At 43.8% G+C, this 19,577-nt stretch overlaps 1 protein-coding gene across 1 annotated transcript; it reads left to right on the forward strand.

Annotated features, from left to right (window-relative positions):
* The first annotated feature begins 998 nt into the window (after positions 1-998).
* LOC120844553 lies at positions 999-6,323 on the forward strand. The gene is made up of 2 exons (XM_042291457.1): positions 999-3,713; positions 6,237-6,323. The coding sequence occupies exons 1-2, from the start codon at positions 999-1,001 to the stop codon at positions 6,321-6,323; spliced, it is 2,802 nt and encodes a 933-aa protein (XP_042147391.1).
* The last annotated feature ends 13,254 nt before the right edge of the window (positions 6,324-19,577 follow it).

Here is a 19,577-nt window from a genome sequence, read left to right on the forward strand (position 1 = left end):
AACGACTTCGGCGGTGTCCCGGAGCAGAGCATCCCAGACGATCGACAAGGAACAACACGCACCAACAACCAAGCGCTGCTGAAAACAAGACAGCACCAAGACCTTCAGCCACACAAGGACGGACTGAAAGTGAGACAATTTCTGACCTGTATATTTGTGTATAGCTAGAACGTTTCTTATTTTTTGGTAATTTTTTTTTATATATATATATCTTGATCAAACCTCGCGGTGTGACTGAATTCCTCCTTCGGCGGTTTGACCTGAACCTATAACATCACAATTTGGCGAGCCTGCCAGGATACAAACCGCAGAGTGAGGAAAACCAGTTGTACCGGTGAACGGTTCCCAACAAGTTTGAAATGGATTTTGAAAAGATAATGGCTTTGGGAAGCTCCCTCGGACTAACAAAAGAGGAAGCGTTGCATCTTCTGGAGGAGGAAAGAAAGCGTGAGAGAGAGGAGAGAGCGCACGCTAGAGAAGATTCCAAACTCGAACATGAGAGGGAACAGCAGAAGGCTGAGAGGGAGAGGGAGGACGCCAGACTGAAAGCGGCACATGAGATCCCTATGATAGAGCTTAAGATCAAGCTCGCGGAAATAGAACGCGCCAGTGGAGCGACAACAGACGGAGGGAGCGAAGGTCAGTCAAGAGGACGAGCGTGCTTGAAGAAATTGATGCCGCCCTTTGACGAGAAACGCGATGACTTAGATGCCTACCTGCATAGATTTGAGAGGATTGCGGTAGGACAAGGATGGGCGAAGGAGGAATGGGCGACGTCCCTTAGTCTTTGCCTGGTGGGTGAAGCTTTAACCGCATTCTGGAGGATGACAGCAGCTGACTCCCTAGACTATGAGAAGGTTAAGATCACCTTGCTTCAACGATTCAGACTAACTGCAGACGGTTTTAGAGAAAAGTTCAGACGAAGCAAGCCGGAGGAGGCAGAAACTGGACGACAATTTTGTACCAGATTGAGTAATTATTTTGATAGGTGGCTCGAAATGGCGCAGACAGAGAAGACGTTCGAGGCAGGGAGGGACAGGGTGATTGCCAAACAGTTCCTTAGTTGCTGTCACCCTAAGCTGGCCATTTTTCTAAAAGAACGTAACGTGAACGCAGCGCAAGAAATGGCAGAGTTAGCTGACCAGTACCTGGAAGCCCAGGGAAAATGCAATCTGGGTGCTATGAAAGATGGGGGTTGTACGACAGTGAGTCCAGACGACGAGAACAGTAAGGGTACTGGACAAACGGGAGGAACCCGAAGACCATCGCCTAGATGCTTTCTGTGCAGTAAGGTTGGGCATAAGGCAACTGACTGCAGAAGCGGATATAGACAAAATCAGGCAGAAGTACGATGCTGGGAGTGCGGCAAAATGGGACACAAAGCTGGGCAGTGCGCCAATCACTCACAGAACAAAGCAGCGTGTGTCCTGGATAAAAGACAGAAGGCATTAAAGAGGTACAACAAAGAACAGCAGGGAGCGATAACAAATACAAGATTTGAACATGTTACTGACGCTGACTTAGTACACAATATCGACATAATGATGCCGGTGGTCGAAGGGAGGTTACATGATATTAAGATATCAGTGCTGAGGGATAGTGGAACCAACACAGTACTAGTAAGAAAAGGGCTGGTACGAAGTGAGGAGTTCACAGGGACGTCCACTGGGGTTATCCTGGTTGACGGCACCATGAGGGATATGCCTGAAGCGATAATCAACATAGATACACCTTATTACACGGGGGAAGTACGTGCCAAATGCGTAGAAGAACCGCTGTATGACCTCATACTGGGTAATATCCCAGGGGCTAGAAAAGTGGACTGCCCGGATGCAGGGTGGGGCACAAGTACGAAGAAAATACGTCACCAGGGAGATGAAGTGTTTGGCGAAACGCAGTCTAATTCATTGAACAGCGTTACATCACATGCTGAGAACGACCGAGTACTGCAAGAAATCGGGGAAAAGGAGGAGTTGAATGCAGAGCAGATTCATAACGAGGTGTCATTTGCAGCAGGAGCAAAAAGAACGGACAAAAGAGAAGAGAAACAATTGCCCCAGCTCAAGGCGCCGGTTATAGAGCTGCTGGAAGTCACAGCTCTTCAATTAACGGGGCAGCAAAAGTCGGATGAGAGTCTGCAGAGGTGTTTTAGAAGTCTGAATAAACGAGTGCGGAAATGGAGATGTGACGTAACAACGGAATATGTCGTGAAGGATGATTTGTTGTTCCGCCGACTCGAATTCAGCGACGGGGACGTGAGACACCAACTCATTGTACCAACGGTATTTAGAAAGACTGTAATGGAATTGGCTCACGATGGAATAATGTCGGGCCATCAGGGGGTAAAGAGCACGGTCGCTAGGGTAGCGGAAGAATTCTTTTGGCCTGGTATGCAAGGCGACGTGAAACGTTACATACGGTCTTGTGATGTGTGCCAACGCACTATACCAAAAGGCACCGTGAAAAAAGCCCCAATGATGAGTATGCCCATAATTGAAGAACCCTTCCATCGGGTAGCGATAGATATCATTGGACCAATAACCCCGAAGTCCAGCAAGGGAAACCGATATATCTTGACAATGGTTGATGTAGCCACGAGGTACCCGGACGCTGTGGCATTGAAAACTATTGATACCCCGCAGGTGGCAGAAGCCCTAGTCGAGATGTTCTCCCGGTACGGAGTACCTAAGGAGATTCTGAGTGATCGAGGTACGAACTTCACTTCCAATCTTATGAAAGAAATAGGACGGCTATTATCCTTTCGGCAGTTGTTAACTACGCCATATCACCCAATGTGTAATAGGCTCGTAGAGAGATTTAATGGTACCATCAAGCAAATGATGAAGAGAATGAGCCAAGAACGACCCACGGACTGGGATAGGTATATCCCGGCACTCCTCTTTGCCTATAGAGGAGTACCACAAGCGTCGCTAGGATTCGCACCATTTGAGATGTTGTACGGGCGAAATGTGAGAGGTCCTTTGACGATCCTTAAGGAGCTCTGGTCCAATAAAAGCTTAAACCAGGAGTTAAAAACATCATACGGATACGTGATCGAACTCAAGGACAAACTGAAGAAAACATGTGAAGTGGCGCATGAGATCATGGCAGAGGCGCAAACAAAACAGAAAAGGTTCTACGACCGGAAGAGCCAGGCTCGAAGGTTCGAGCCAGGCGACAGAGTGCTCATACTGCTACCCAGTGACCACAACAAACTAACCATGCAGTGGAAGGGACCGTACGAAGTTGCGAGGCAAAAAGGCGATTTAAACTACGAACTGCTGGTTGGCGACAAAAGAAAAACGTTTCACATAAACATGTTACAAAAATATGTAGGTCGCGAAACTAAGAATGAAAGTTGTGGGGTGATGGTGGTCCAGGATGAGGTTGAAGACTTAGGGGAGATCACGACGCCCAGTCTAAAAAGGCAACAGGGTGCGCAGGATGTGGTCATCAATCCTAAATTAAGCCAAAAGCAAAAGAAAGATCTTGCTGACGCGATCGGGGAGTTTGAAGATATATTCTCTGACGTACCGGGCAGAACAAATGCATTGCAATGCAAACTTCGATTGATGACAGAAGAGCCGGTGTTTGTAAGGCAGTATCCGTTGCCTTTTGCCATCCAGGACGAGGTGGAAGAAGAAGTGGAAGAGATGCTAAGATTAGGCATCATTGAACGATCCACGTCCGCCTACAACGCACCCATAATAATGGTAAAAAAGCCTGATGGCTCTAATAGGCTTTGTGTTGACTTTCGGCGATTGAACGCAGTCTTAGTGGCTGACGCTGAACCTATGCCAAGGTCGGACGTAGTGTTTGCAAAAGTCGGGCAAAAAAAAATATTTTTCTAAATTGGATCTAGCAAAGGGTTATTGGCAGATACCGATGGAAGAATCAGCCAAAGAAAAGACTGCCTTCTCTACAAGAACGGGCCTTTACCAATTCCGGTTTATGCCTTTCGGACTGAAGACGGCTGCTGCAGTGTTTACCAAGTTGATGAGGTCCGTCCTGGAGGGGGTGCCCAATGTACATCATTACATTGACGACATTTTGGTGGCCACTGACTCGTGGGAAGACCACTGCCAAACATTACGGCACATTTTTGAATGTCTCAAGAGAAATCATCTCACGGTTAAGCCAAACAAATGTGAGGTTGGGTTTGACGCGATAACATTTTTAGGTCACAAGCTTGGTATGGGCCAAATCGCACCGAAGAGGGAAATAATAGAAAAGATTCAACAAGCACCGGCGCCAAAGACGAAAAAACAGGTGCGAGCCTTTCTAGGTCTTACAGGGTATTATAGAGAGTTTATACCCCGTTATGCAGACATAGCAGCCCCACTTACTAACCTCACAAGGAAGGGACAAAGTAACATGGTGCTCTGAACATGACACAAGCTTCAAAGAGCTTAAAAGAAGGCTGGCAGAACCACCCATTTTGTTAGCGCCCGATGTGTCTAAGCAATTTGTCCTGCGTACGGATGCATCAGACGAAGCTCTGGGAGCAGTGCTGTTGCAAGAGCACGAGGGCATGCTGCACCCAGTGTTATATGGCAGTAGAAAACTTAGCGCGAGCGAAAAGAACTTTGCGGCTATAGAACGTGAATGCCTCGCACTCGTGTGGGCAATTGGTAAATACGCTATTTACCTGTACGGAAAGGAATTCGTAGTTGAAACCGACCATCAACCGCTAGAATATTTGAATAAGACGAAAGTCAACAACGCGAGGGTAATGAGGTGGAGTTTATCTTTGCAAGAGTTTACATTTAGGATTAAGTATATAAAAGGCAAAGACAATATCGGGGCGGACTACTTGAGCAGAGTTTGATCGACAAAAAGGGGTAGGGTGGAAATTTGTTTTGTAAATATGGTAATATTTATACGCATGATGGAAGTATACCGTGATACAGTAACGGATAGAAGTGCTTTAGCGGCGGCAGTGAGATGCAGCTGATGTGCTGGTGTACCTGAAATTGTGAACTGGGTGCGGGCCAGATATAAAACGTTCAGGGTGTGAAAGTGATGCGCAAACTGGTGAATCAACACAGGGACGTAAACAAAAAAAAAAGGGGGATGATGCATCAACGTGGTGTAGAAATTTAGTACGACTAAATTCTGGAGGAGGGGGTAAATGTCGTGCTACAACAGAAAAAAATGGAGTAGAAGAGGAAAACGTCGAGGGAGCAGGCCGGAGGAGAAGGGAGCGAAAAAGAGAAGGAAGAGGGCTTCTTGTTCGGCGGTAACCCGACCAGGTGGAAGCACACCCGGCAACGTCCCGAGGGTGCTACTGTCGGGTGAAACATCAGCTTGGCGGTGTGCAACCAAAGCGGCAACATCCGACATGAACGAGGCATTGGGCAGTGATCCGAAGTAGCCGCTGGTGGGACAGATTATCGACTTCGGCGGTGTCCCGGAGCAGAACATCCCAGACCAGCCTCAAGGAACACCCAAGGAACATCACGGGGAACGACTTCGGCGGTGTCCCGGAGCAGAGCATCCCAGGCGATCAACAAGGAACAACACGCACCAACAACCAAGCGCTGCTGAAAACAAGACAGCACCAAGACCTTCAGCCACACAAGGACGGACTGAAAGTGAGACAATTTCTGACCTGTATATTTGTGTATAGCTAGAACGTTTCTTATTTTTTGTTAATTTTTTTTTAATATATATATATATCTTGATCATACCTCACGGTGTGACTGAATTCCTCCTTCGGCGGTTTGACCTGAACCTATAACATCACAAACATGAAGAGACACACCTAACTCAGACGATGCTGCACATCATATGTCCCAGACTTTATTCGTAAGCTAAAAGTACATTCCCATTTATTAAATTTCAATTTTGCGGACATTTAAGTAAACAAAGCTTAGACATGCATCCATAATATTTCAACATAGAGAGCGATAAATACATCTTGACGCGTCCAACTAAGGGTTAAGATTAATTTAGAGCAAATTTTCGGTCACTGGAAGATTGTAACAGTTGTCGACAGGCTGCGTCTCCTGAAAAGAAAGTGAATACAATTTTATGAAATCGAGCTTTTTTAAGCTACACTAAATTTAGATATATTTGCATTCGTTATGCTGTGGAGACAATATTACGCCAAGACTTATACGCCTGAGACTATACAACGAAGCAGTCAATTTGGCCTTTGTGTGTTTGCACATATATTAGAATGTGTAAAACCCAAATATTTCACGACATAAATAAATAACGTCTACATTTCACAGGATCTAAGCACTAAACAAGTTCTGTATATAGTCATGCAAAAACTAAAAGTTATATTGTGGAACATTGTTTTTAGGAAAGTTGCTTAAAGCGTTACATCAGCAAGTATACAACAAAATGTTAAGCCTGAAAGTTCGAGTCCGCTCAATTTCGAAAATATCGGGATAATAAGTGATTTTACATTAAAAAGCACGAATAAATGGCACTACGTCATTTCCTTCGCGAAAAATGGGATATATATTGTTAAATCTTACTTTAAGCATGAGCAGGTGTCAAGATTGAAGCCTCGGCCGCCGTATCGCCACATTGGTCTCGGGCCGCCAAAAACAAGGCCACCACCAAAGTTACTAGATTACCTCAGTTGTAAATCTCCCGCTTCGCGGCGGCCGAATTCGCTAAAAGGAGGCTCATCGCCATTTTCTCTAAACTGGCTTCTCTATAAAGGCATTCGATAAACCGCGGTCGGTGAAACGGCGTTCGCTAAAACGAGCTTCTCTAAACCGCATGCCTCCGGTTATATCTTGACGTCTTTTCCCTCCGAGGCGACTGTCGTCAACGTGCTCGTGCTGCCTTTGTTCCCCGCCATTGTGTTTCCGTTCGGCTGGCAGCCTTGTCCCTCCACGCAGAACTTGTGAAATGTAGGAACTCAAAGAAATTGCGAGACAGGTTTAGAACCGCTCGTAAAATTTATCCAATAGACGTGAAAAAGAAAATGCACGGGGCGATCGTCACCTGGTTCCTTTATATTATAAACACACACGTGAAACTGCATGTTTCACTCACGCAGTAGTTAGCAGCGTCATTAAATACACTAGATACAAAACTGATCCCGTATTAACGTATAGTGCGCGGCTAAATACAAATACATAACTGTTTCAACTGCCGTGCTCTTTATTTCGATCCATCTCAGAAGTTGCGTGCACCGTCGTGGAAGCTACAAATGTCCTAAACAAAAAGGCCGTCTCTATATTTAAAAAAAATTAAAAACAGCGCACAGACACTTTTGCGCTATTTTTCGTATTGACGTTGCATTATTTACACTAGATGATTGCACAAATAAACTTCAGTTGTATGTCAGCGCTCTTGTTCGTTTACCTTCCCGTTATTGTCCGTGTCTTTGAGCAGCTTTATTTTTAAATTTTTTAACCATGAAATACCAATCATCTCAGATGTCAAGGCTAGTCAACTTCAGTCCCCGAAATTGTTTTCCTCCGCGCGTTGTCGTCTGCTTGCACAACCCGCACACACAGTCTTGGAATTGCAGCGTCTACGCCAGGGGCGGATCTAAAACTTCCTGTTTTTTTTTTGTTTTTTGGGGGGGATGTGTGGACAGTTTGTAAGGATACTATTCTCCCATTCTTTTTTAAGCACCGGGGTCCCCCCGTGTCAAATTGCCCTCCGAGAAGGGGGAAGGGGGGGCGGGGCGGCCGCCCCCGTCGCCCCCCTTCCATTGGATCCGCTCCTGGTCTACGCGCACCTATTAGCTCTTCCGTATCTTGAATGACGCTCCTCGTGCGCCGGATTTTTCCGACTCCTTCATCAAAGTTCTTCACACATGCATAGCAATTTGCTCTGCCTGTTGAGGATAATACGAGGGTTTGAGGTGCACGGCACAGGTGATGCGGCGGTAGACATCGTCGGATTGTGAGTCATCAGGCGGAAATCGAGAGACCACTTTTTTGGTCGCGGTAAACACACCAGTCGGAGACGCGTTCCAGGCACCATACTAACAGTGTCGCGATGTGTACGTATTATGATTCCCAGAGAATCAAGTGCATGGAATACACTGTTACCAAAGCAGCCGACCGGCGGCGCGTCGAGCGACGCCAGGCGAGTCGTGGTGAGTGAGGGGGGTAGTGTCCGTGCATGCAGCGCCTATGAGGAGTTCTGTAACTGACCTAATTTAATTAAGTTGCCTACCACGTGGTCCTCTACGCAACTACGGGCGGGGTTATGGCGGGCCGGCGTTGAGGCAGGCGTGTGCCAGGTACAAGTGTCGTCTGCACCGCATTCTTTACCACGTTTTGACGTCTACGACATTCGAAGACGTCTGCACAACTAGGGCATTAGTCTGCGCACGTAGTGTGAGCCGAACCCCGTGAGAAAATCACACACAGTGAGTCGACGACGGCGTTTGTAATGCTGGAGACGGCGCCAACGGCGTTACGGCCAGACCGCTCCCAAGAAGCGCACCGCGCAGGGGCGTCAAGCGCCGAGAGGAAACCTTGCTGACGTCACCCGTTACGTTGGCCGGAGCAGTAAATTAAAAAAAAAGAAGGGGCAATAATGATGCCGTCTAGCTCAATGTTTCCTACGCCAACGACTTAGCCAGTCGATTTAGGCATTTGGCACCTTGCAAGTTTTGCCGGACCGTTTAAGAAACTTTCAGACAGAACTAGGCCGGAATATTCGACGTGTGGTGTCTTTGGTAATATTAAAAAGAACTAAATTGTTTACTAAAAAAATGAAGCGGAGTTGCCTTCTTAAAAAAATGCGGAGTGAAGTTCTATAATAATATAAAAAATATTCACTCATATAAAGCAGCTTTTCTACTAGACGTATTTGTAATACCGATATCTGAAAATAATAAAACAATGTGGAAATACTTATACTTACGGACGGAATGAGTCTTAGTCGAATCCAAAGATATTTGAAAGAATCGCACGTTAAGTTTAGATGCTTTTTATACTCCTTGTGACCCCCTGAAACAGGGCAAAAAATATAAGACGGAGCCAGCTCGCACTTAAGGTAAGCAGTACATTCGAAGTCCATGTGGGTCTTTACAAAACTAAAAATTCGCGATTAACTGAAATGCATTGAAGACGGTGCAAAGTGCGCAGTAATTCTTTCACAAGAAATGTGTCAGCTAGAAGGATCGCACTCCTACTGTGTGCAGAATCCTCAGACGCCCCTGGTTATTTTATAATGTTCCCTTTCAAAGAACGCCAAATTGCTGGTCATTGTGGGCAGCGCGTGCTCAGAAGAAGCTCTCATTTTTCTTCTACCAAGAACAAATATCTTGATCGGGAGAATGCACGATGCGTAAAATATGCACGTTCACGTGCACTAAACCGAATCAGTATAGTTTTTCTGGGCCTATTTCACAAGAGCCCTGGACGGCAATAAAGGGGTATTCACACGAGGGAGAAATCCCGGGGATTTCTCCCTCGTGTGAATACCCCTTAAACGGCATTCGACTGTATTTAACACGCATTTCGGTGAGGCCTCCGAAACAAAAGTCACATGAACGCGAGCATGGCGGATCACGCCGCAGTAGAATTTCAAGGGCAGGGATGCCAGAGCGATGAATTGCTTACGCGAGACAGACACTGTGAAGGCTAAAAGAAAATCACTCATTAATGAAGTAGGACTGCTTTTGCCGTTGCATGGCAATAACCAAGTGTTTTCCTCATCTGCACTCTCAGTCTGCTTTGACTGTTGACAAAGCTGTTTGCAAACGTCACGAATTCGTCGAGACGGCTCGCGAGGAGGATTTTTTTGACCGTAGAAATTGCATTACTCTGGTCTACAAGAAATGCCGCAAAAACAGTGACGCCAACTCTCAGTCAAAGGCACTCATCAAGTGCGCTTCGACTATCACTGACGACTACGGCGACGACACGTTCTTGTTGCAGTAAGCTCGAAAAAAATGGCAACCCTTCGGCTGGAGTCACGCACATTAATCTTACGCCTGCGTGAAAGTAAAAAAAAAAAGCGGTTTCCTGTGTCTTTCTCCTTGTTCTATAGGGCTTGTCATTAGTCGAGTGGACGACCTTAACATGGAATACTTGGGGGGCCACCAACTCGGCGCAGCCGTTGGCGATTCCTTACGGACTTCGAGAGGGAATCGTTCAAGCCCTTCATGGCGACAAAACGGCAAGCCACGTCATTTCCTGCTTGCAAATGACTTGCGAAAATTGCTACAGTCACTTAGATCCTAAGAAACGCAGGACGTGGTCTTGTTTTCCACTCGTCCCGCTTAATTATTCGTTCTTCTGTGTTCTTCTTATCGCCTAACGCTGCATTCCCATTGGTTGCGGAGCGGTAAGAAGCTGCTCCGGACTTGCCACGTCCTGTCTTCTTTAAGCCGTCAGTGACTATAGAAGCATTATTGAACAAAGGTCCCGAAGGCCGTCCGTTACTACCGCGAACATGCCATAGATTCCAAGGACGTAGAAACCGCCGTCAAAGCCAGCGGTAGTTCTGCGGCCGATTGCATCGCCGACTACCCGGTTTCCGAAGATTGAAATAGATGTACCTGGGGATTTAAAAAAAGAATATACGCAGATGTTTATGTTCTCAAAATTGCAAAAAAAAAAAAAAAAAAAGCAGCGTTACACATTTTGCCGAGGCGGGTGCCGATTCCTAAGTTGGTTAACCATTTTCTTCGTTAGGGAAACCACAATACCCTTTTTATCGACCACGAGTCAACGTTTACAGCCCTAGCAAACTCCATAAAAAATAAAATAAAACAAAAAAACAAAACATTTTGTACAATCTGCAAACCCACGGACTGACGGAGAAGCTAAAATATAATACATTTTATGATATCTATGTATGTCGTCTTATATATTGATGTCGAGTACAAAACTTCTAAAGGTACTTTACGTTGAACTTGTATACAACACGGCCGTTCTAAACGCCAGAAGAGTAACACCATTTCAGCTTGTAGATGGCCACAGCATAACGAGGATGCTTGACTAAATGCGGCAACACAAGCTTGATGACGATAGAACAGCAGCATCGCTTAGTTGGTACTCCCAAATTGCACAGGGGTGTAGCGTCTCGCGGTCTTGTGGTCGCCATGTGCATTTTTCGCCTAGAAGCGTAGGATGAGTGTGGACACCTAGGCGACGCCATGACCTCAGCGTTAAACACCTGAAGTGGTACTCAGGGACACGGAAGTTTTTCCGCCACCGCGGGGTCCGGAAGGACAAGAAGTTACCCGACAACACGATACCATCATCACGCCGCTTGCCTTTGCCCGAAGGGATTCACGTCTTTAAATTCCTCCTAGTCTCAATAGTACTCTTAGAGATGTGCCCTTAGTCAATCCCAGTTGTGGACCCTATTTTGTTGTGTGCTGTTCAGTGTTTCGACGATATGTTCATAAAGTGAGGGCAATGCCGTAAACGGGACCGTACCATACCAGCTGCCTCTCGATTCTCGACACCGATCATGCATTCCTGCCTAGAGTTTTCCCGACGCAAGAGTGTTTATGAAAGCAGTTGGGGCTTGATACACCGAAAGAGTGTATTTTTATAGTCATTTGAGTATGGCCGGCCTTTAGCACGGGCTCGTTTTCCTTCGTCCTCCTTTGACTGCGCCTGCACGCTTGAAGCTCACGATTCGCATTGTTGTTGTAAGGAAATTTTCGTAGATGGTTTTCGTCGTCCCGCAACCCTCTCTGCAACTCGCTACGATTCCCACAATTCTATACTCAAGGAAATTGGGGAGCAGGCGCGGTAGTGGCTTCTTGGTTGCGGAGGGCTTAGCGCAGGGGGAAACGCGGTCTACGAAAATTCCTAATTGAAAGTAGAAAGCTCACTCTAGAGGCTGGTCAATTGAAATACCTTCCGGCTGTCTTCATGCTGTTTGCGACAGTGGCTCACGATGCACCTCTCACGCCGACATTGCACCCACAAACTCAAGTAATTATTTTTTTTTGGTACATGTTCTTGACTGGAAACATTTTGATTTCCATAGTTTCTTACTGTCTTCTCAGCTATCATTTTTGGCAATATGTGACGTCGTTCAGAGGGTGGTCGTTCAGAGGGTAGGTGAGTTGTATGTATATTAGTTACTGATATTAGAACATATCAATCAGCTACGTCATGCTCAAAGCTAGCTGACAAACAAACTGTGTATGTATCTATCTATACATGAAAGTCTTCTCAGGAGATATTGTTCTGGTTTCGCCAAATCTAATGTTCTTTTCATTTTTTTTACAGGCGGAACTTACCATTGAAATCCCGAGGAGAAAATATTATTGCACTATAATTGCTAAATTTCACTTCAAAAAGTGACATCTCATCCCCCTACCTCATGCGTTCAGAACGTAATAATACAAAAAAAAAAACATGGCTTGCTAAAAAAGTAACAGCTGTTTGTTTGTTTTCATAAATTATTAAAAATGGTTTCGTTTACCTGTCAGAAGACTTAGAATGAGCCCAAGCACCACTGTAAGCACGAAGCACCCCAGACTGGTCCAATAAGTGGAGAAACGATATAGAAAGAAGATCTCGCTGGCACTGTGGAAACGCAAAACCGTCGGTCGCCATCAATCTTCACGCTTTGATTTTGGATAGAAAATGTTGATAACTTTTTATTTTGCCTTTCTCTTTGCAACGAGGAGTTCTCCAGGAAGTTTTTGATTTGAGTAGAATTGAATGAGCAGTTGATGACTGAGGCCGTCATACGCGGAGGGGTAATGCCATGATACAATTTACCGAATGTTTGCCACAGTTGCAGGCCGGATGCAATAACGCTTGCTGTACCTGTGCCCTAGAAGGGAGAAGGCGATCATCTCACTACACTTTCGTTTAACAAGATCTACACTAGTGCAGTGCAATTTTTCAAAGATAAACTCTGTAATAGCCCTTCAAGAAGAAACATGTTTTTTTCAAAAGAAAGTTTATCAAAATATAATTGCATCGTCGTTGTCGTTTTTTTTTCGTGAAATAATCTTTGTACAATAAAATACCTTGATAGTACATTTTTTGACTGTGCTTTACTTTTTGTGCAAATAAAAATTAACATTATTGATCGTAATTAGTTTTGTTGTGAAATGCATACAGGTTTGTCATTCGTGGTTCCGTATTATTTGCGGGTTTCAGGTCTAGTGGGGGCATAATTTGAGCAGAGATTATCTCTCAATGACTTATTTACACGACAGGTCTGTTTTGAATGAAATTTACATAAATTAACTCCGTGCGAGCATTTATATCTCAGATTTATTTTTTTATAAATTGAGACACCCCTTACATCTCAAAAAGATTTCTTTATAGTTTCACGTCATCAGATTATAAATATTTTATTGACAATTTAAAAGCATGCCTGATAATTTTTCATTTCATAAATAATAAAAGTATTGTGCATCATAACAAACGAAAGCTTTTAATTTTTTCTCCCCTGAGAGAAATTCCTGGGAAAAAGCATTAAGTAATTCAAACTTAAAAAAAAAACTTCAACTATCCAGTAAATTTACCACGGTTGCTCCAATTTTCTTTATTATATATATATTACTGTCTTGAATTTGAACCCATTTCAATAGCGAATTAAGCCATATAAAGTGTGAGCGCCTGTGGTACTTGACTTGTGCTTCTTGTTTATTCTTCAAAATTATTCTCACCTACAGTGCGAATACTAAATTAAACCGTAATTAATATATAATCGTTTCTGATAATTCCATATTTTAATGGGCATTTATTCTCAATGTTTCACCACGCAGCGTTCTCGGATCCTTGAGTTTGACATATTTTTTTTGGGCTGTTTTTGGAGCACCTTCCTAAAAGAAACATCTAATATCAGTTATGACCGAGTTTAGAAAGAGGTGATGGATGGAGATGTTTAAATATGTTATTACTTTCGTTTAAGTCAAGTCATAAATACAAATATTGTTTACTCTTTGTTTCCGCGATATCAATGACTAAAGACAGGGACGAGTTAAACTCACCATAGTGTTAGCCCACGGGCAGGTTAACGCAAGAATTAGGATTCCAGAGAAAATGCTGGAGATGCTTGCGAAAAGTAGAAGACTTATCTTAAAGAATCAAGATAATCGAATTAATGTAGGTCAAAAACCACGAACTAGCATGAAGATGTTATGTCTCACTTGCAATGGTTGTTTTGTACTGAAGCAAAAGCTCGTTTTTGTTTTATAATATAGCCAACACTCGGCGGTACTTATTCTCGTTAACCATCATGGAATAGAATGAATGTAATTCACATGTTTCTACTCCGGATTTTTTTATGGTTACTGTATTTATTGCAGAGTAGGCCTTTTATATTTTCTCAGTTTTGTTTTACTTGCGCGGATATTCAGTATTAGCATTGTGCTGATGTGAATATTTTAAGACATACATATTATCGCTATTTTGTCTGAAATTTGTCTGAACCTTTTTGTTTTCTTAATTGCTACACTCTTAGTAAATCTCCTTTGGAGGTGATGAACCCTTGTTACATCTAGACGTTCAAGTAAAGGAAAGCTGATGTGATGTAATCGTGTATTAACACAGTTTCTGAAAGTTTTCTGGACATATATACCGCAGTTTTTCCAATAAAAATACGACCTATATATATCTCCAAGTGATCCCTAAATAATTATGTCATTCGCGATTATGATACCACTAAAACACAATATTTTTTTTATTCCTTGTTGTAATGCAGTTCTAAAGTGTTTTTCAGTTTCTTCTTTATAATATTCACCACTATTTGGACTTGAAGGAGCCTACACTATTAATAAATAAATAAAATGAAATAAAAATAGCTTAATTTTGTAACCAAAAACGTTATGTGCACATTTACAAAATTGTGATTCCTCGACCTATTTGTGAGTTTGGAAATTTGCATGAAGATTGCTGGGTTATTTTAACATAATAAAAGTCACGTAAAATTATGCGGTGGGATCGAAAATAATGCGCAAGCTTTCTCTAATACTAGGACGTTGTGTAATTTATTAAAGCGGTAGGTTTAAAGGGTCAACCAACTTAAGGAGTTGTGAAAACACGAGATGTGTACGTTGGCCAGTCCTTTACTGCCACGCGATCTTGAAAACAAACAACAGCAACCGGTGCTAGAGCTCGAATCCCAGTCCCCGGCGTGGAAGCTGAGTCCGCTGCTGACCAATACGGACCCAGCTCGAGGAGAGGGAGGAGGAGGTGCAGGGGGTGTGAGAAAGCGCCCCGAGCGGAGAGGGCTGGGAAGGGAAAGAGAGAGAGAGAGAGGGGCTGAGCAGGTGAAGTGGAAATGGTGCGCGGAACGAGGAGGAGGGAAAGGCAGGAAATCGCTCTTCCCTTCTCTCGGTAACCCATAAAATCCAGCGCAAAGGCTTTGTATCTGGGTGGTGCTGAAAAGAAGCGCGCGCAGCGCCACGAAGACACAATAGTGTGACGTAATCTGTTGCCATACAAAGACCTGCCCCAGGCACCACGTGAACTAAGAGCGCCCCCACCCCAGGCACTGACAGACTAAGGGGTCATACTGCTCTCGGCACCAACCGAACTAAGAGCAACACACGCCCTATAAGCTACCGCATTTAGACGCGTTTGGCAGAATGAGTAAACCTGCTGTCAGTACTTCAATGCGGCCCGAAATGTGCATAGAATGCCTTGAGTTATGCAGACAGTTATATATACACAGACATCAGTTTTCACATTTAAAGAGTCTCCCCAAATGTAGAAGCGAGTGTTAAACAATATTGACCAAACAACACATTGCAAATAAACAGACAATAAAAAAGATAGCAGTTTAAAGAACACGAAAAGGAAGCTTTTTTGTGTTTCTGAGGTAATAACTGTGTTTTTGTGATAACATGCATAAGGACGTAATTTTGAAAACTTTGAACTAACCCTTGCTACAGAACCCATGAACGGAACTGCAATCCCGTAGGCTGTCATTAGAAACCCAAACAAAAATGCTGAAATTTAAAAGAAATCGAAATATTAAAAGTTGTTTGAAACGACGGGGAAATATTTCACCAGTGCGTAGACTCCTTATTTCCCAACACAAATTTCATTTCAGCACTGTGATTGGAGACGGAAATTCATAACACCTATGAACTGTTTTATTGTAAATATATTATTCATTTTTTTATATAAAGTAGCAAGAACAACTCTGAAAAGAGGTTCACATAAGTTGGTGAAAGTAGTTTAGAGTGGAAATTAAAATTTGAATGGATGCCCAGGTTGTTTCGTAAAAATAGAACTTTGCCGCATCGAATGGACGAGAGATAGTTCGAATTAATTTGAGCGGCTTCATCCATTGAATATTCTTGTGATTTCAAGCTTGGCTCACACAGATTGTAGTTATTAAAATACACGTGTTTCTATTCAACTGGTGCTGCTATATAACAACGCAGATTGGGTGTTGAACCTTAAGTTCTGTCTAGTAATTGCAGATTTGCGACTTATACAGTGATTTACCTGGGTGTTTTCAACCTGTTAGTGTAATTTAAATTTTAGTTACCTAAAATGTTCTCGTCATTCATGCAGAAAATTTGTAAGGCATAATGCAAGAAAATTAATTGAGTGACTTACCTAGTCCTTTCGTGATTCTGCTGGTATTCTGTTCATTAAACTTCATAAAAGGTGATAACGCATCAACAAAGCATACAGCAGCTTGCGAGTTGATCAGGGATGAGATTGTGCTATAACAAATATTTTTATACGCATCTATATAACGTTCAAACTGTCCAGCTTGTCGCAAATAGTGTGACATTCAACAACTTAGAAAGTAGTGATGGTCATACACCACCTGGTCCTACAACCAATACAACGATTCTCACCTCAGTGAGGCACTCAAAATGCCGGAAAGAAAGAGGGCTGAAAAGCCTGGAACGTCTGTAAGGTGCTTCCTCACGTAATATGGCAAAATCTGCGAATAAGTGTTATGTTCTTTTACTATCACAAGAGAGCAAATATGACAGGCAGGAGTATGCAACAAATATATCGACCAGACTTATCGGCACCCTGCCTGAACCAGGTAGTTTGCGAGAAGCAACTGCCGCTTTAAACAACTCGAACAAGAAAAGGAGCCAAAGGTAATCAGCATTGCCCTCTTATGGACAATCGCTAGATTGGCATATAGTAGTTTTCATTAAACCATAAGCAGGCTAAATTTCGTCAATATTCTAAAATATTCGAACGTGTTTAGAAACAACCTAAGAAATTTTTCAAATCCACCCTTTATTTTTGGCTGCCAGACAAAAGTAACCCTGCGGACATTATTATTAGAACGGGCTGTATGACGACTGTTAATGGTGAATCTGTAAAACACTAACTCGTTCTGCTGCCGTATCTTGTGTACAATCCTCGTCCGGAGTTTACTAACTATTTTAGCAAGCCTTGCGTTCATATGTCAATAAGTTCTACTCGGCTAATTATTTAACTGAATCATCATCTCCACTATTAGGTAGATTTTATACTTATAAACGGCGGTAGCCGGGCTGGACGTTGTGCATTCGTAAAAATGGCAATGCACTTGGCCCTACAACCAAAATGTATATGTTCTAAACATTTAAATAAATAGCGTGACGCTTCTAACAATTGCAAAAACAACATTTCATCTTGTACACAGAGTTTTGTGTTAACTTTAGAACGTACATTTTATTGAACTAGGAAACAGCCTTGCACTTACTTGATCAAGCTTGTTTATGGACCCTGATAAAAGCGGGTCACAGTGGTGAAACCAGAATATCAACGAAAACGCCATCAATCCCATTAAAATTAGGTATAGAATATTCAGGAAAGCTCCAGTCAGTGCGATTCTGTATAGAACAGATAGCTATATTTACACTTTTAAAAACGTAGGATATCGAGAATCACACTGGTAAAATGAAACTTGCATATTGCACAGTCGTTTTTTCTTTGAAAGTTTCAGTTTCCCTTCCAGGATACAAGAACGCAGTCACCTGCGCATCGTTGATCCCCAACCACATGCCGGAGCTATGGCAGACAAGTTCACCTAAAGCGCTATTGTAACCTTAGCGGTACTGACACACGGCTCAAAGGAAACCAGGACTTTGTGCCGAAAACCTAGTGCCAGCCGAGCTTGTCGGCCGAAACTCGGATGAGCTAAAAAACACGGAGCTGCAAAGTGTATTCCAGGTGCATATGTTGCGGGCCGACAGAGACGGATATTTCTTAAGGTGGGAAACTTGAAGGTGTCGCATGTAGTATGCTTGAGGACATCGGGGCAAACCTCATCTTAGTGAGACCTAATATATTCTACCAAATAAAGGGATCTCTACTATTGTACAGACGCGTCGCTGAATGCTCACTGTGCAGAGCCACAGGCGATGCAGCACCAGTCACGGCGTCGTCGCAACTCATGTTCCGCTTTGGCACACAAGAATTTTCACACGTGATTTGCGTCACTGAAATATATTACGAATGTATCCTGGCCCTTGAACTTTTGAAGGCTTACGGCTTCTCCATGTATCTAATGAATTGTATTCTATATCACAGCGAAAAAACCATCATCGAGTAAAGTATTTGAGCGCTACTAGAAACTACTGGCGGATTCATAATCTGTTCCAGGTCAACCGTTGTTTCCACGGAGTGTGAAACCATCGTTCTGACAACCGATGGCACTTGTTGCTCTGAGAGTGTCGTGGTCGGTGATCTAGTCGAGGCTTTTGACAGCATACAACGTATCATCCCCCCCCCCCTAAGAAGAAAAATATTGTGAATTTCGGCGATGAATACGTCCCTGTCAGTTTCATCAAACAAACGAACAAGGCGATGAACATCAAGAAAGGCTGTCGAATGGGAACCTGGTCCCATGGTGTGAATCTCAGAAGCTTGAGAACAGAAACTGCCAACTTGGAGCAAGAGGGGCTGCCGATGTTTGTGCTGGAACTAGCAGACCGCTCCAAGCAACACCTCAGTTAACCGCAGCAAGAGTCATTTTTCAAATTAATAAACGACTACAAAAGTGTCTTCGCTTGTTCCCCTTCAGAGACCGGGCGTACGAGTGCTGCTCACCACCACATACATACTTGTGACCCTATTCCAATCAAGCAGACACCTGGGAGAATTCCGCCCGCTAAAAGGAATGAGGTCACTGAGATGATTCAAGAGATAAGCAAACTGGACGTCATTAAGCCCTCATCGAATTCATGGGTTTCACCGGTGTTATTAGTAAAGAAAAAAGTGAAAGCCGTTTACAACTCCTTGTAACACCGAATTAGAGCGCAGCTCTTGAGGAGGAGGAGGGAAGGGTACTGGGGGGGGGGGGTCAAGTGACCTGGGGGGGTCACGTGACGATGCCCATGATGCCATCAGTGACGTCACTGATGACGTCATCAGTGACGATGACGATGCGGATTCCGATGACGTCATCAGTGACGTCACTGATGACGTCATCAGCGATGATGACGATGCGGATGTCAGTGACGTCATCAGTGACGTCACTGATGACGTCATCCGTGATGATGACGATGCGGATGCCGGTGAATTATGAGTGATGATGGCGATGACGATGCGGATGCCGGGGACGTCATCAGTGATGATGACGATGACGATGCGGATGTTGATGACGTCATCAGTGACGTCACTGGTAACGTCATCAGTGATGATGCTGATGACGATGCGGATGCCGGTGACGTCAACAGTGACGATGAC

Source organism: Ixodes scapularis, unplaced genomic scaffold (genome assembly GCF_016920785.2).
Source record: "Ixodes scapularis isolate PalLabHiFi unplaced genomic scaffold, ASM1692078v2 PGA_scaffold0__279_contigs__length_252992795, whole genome shotgun sequence".
Taxonomy (NCBI): Eukaryota; Metazoa; Arthropoda; class Arachnida; order Ixodida; family Ixodidae; genus Ixodes; species Ixodes scapularis.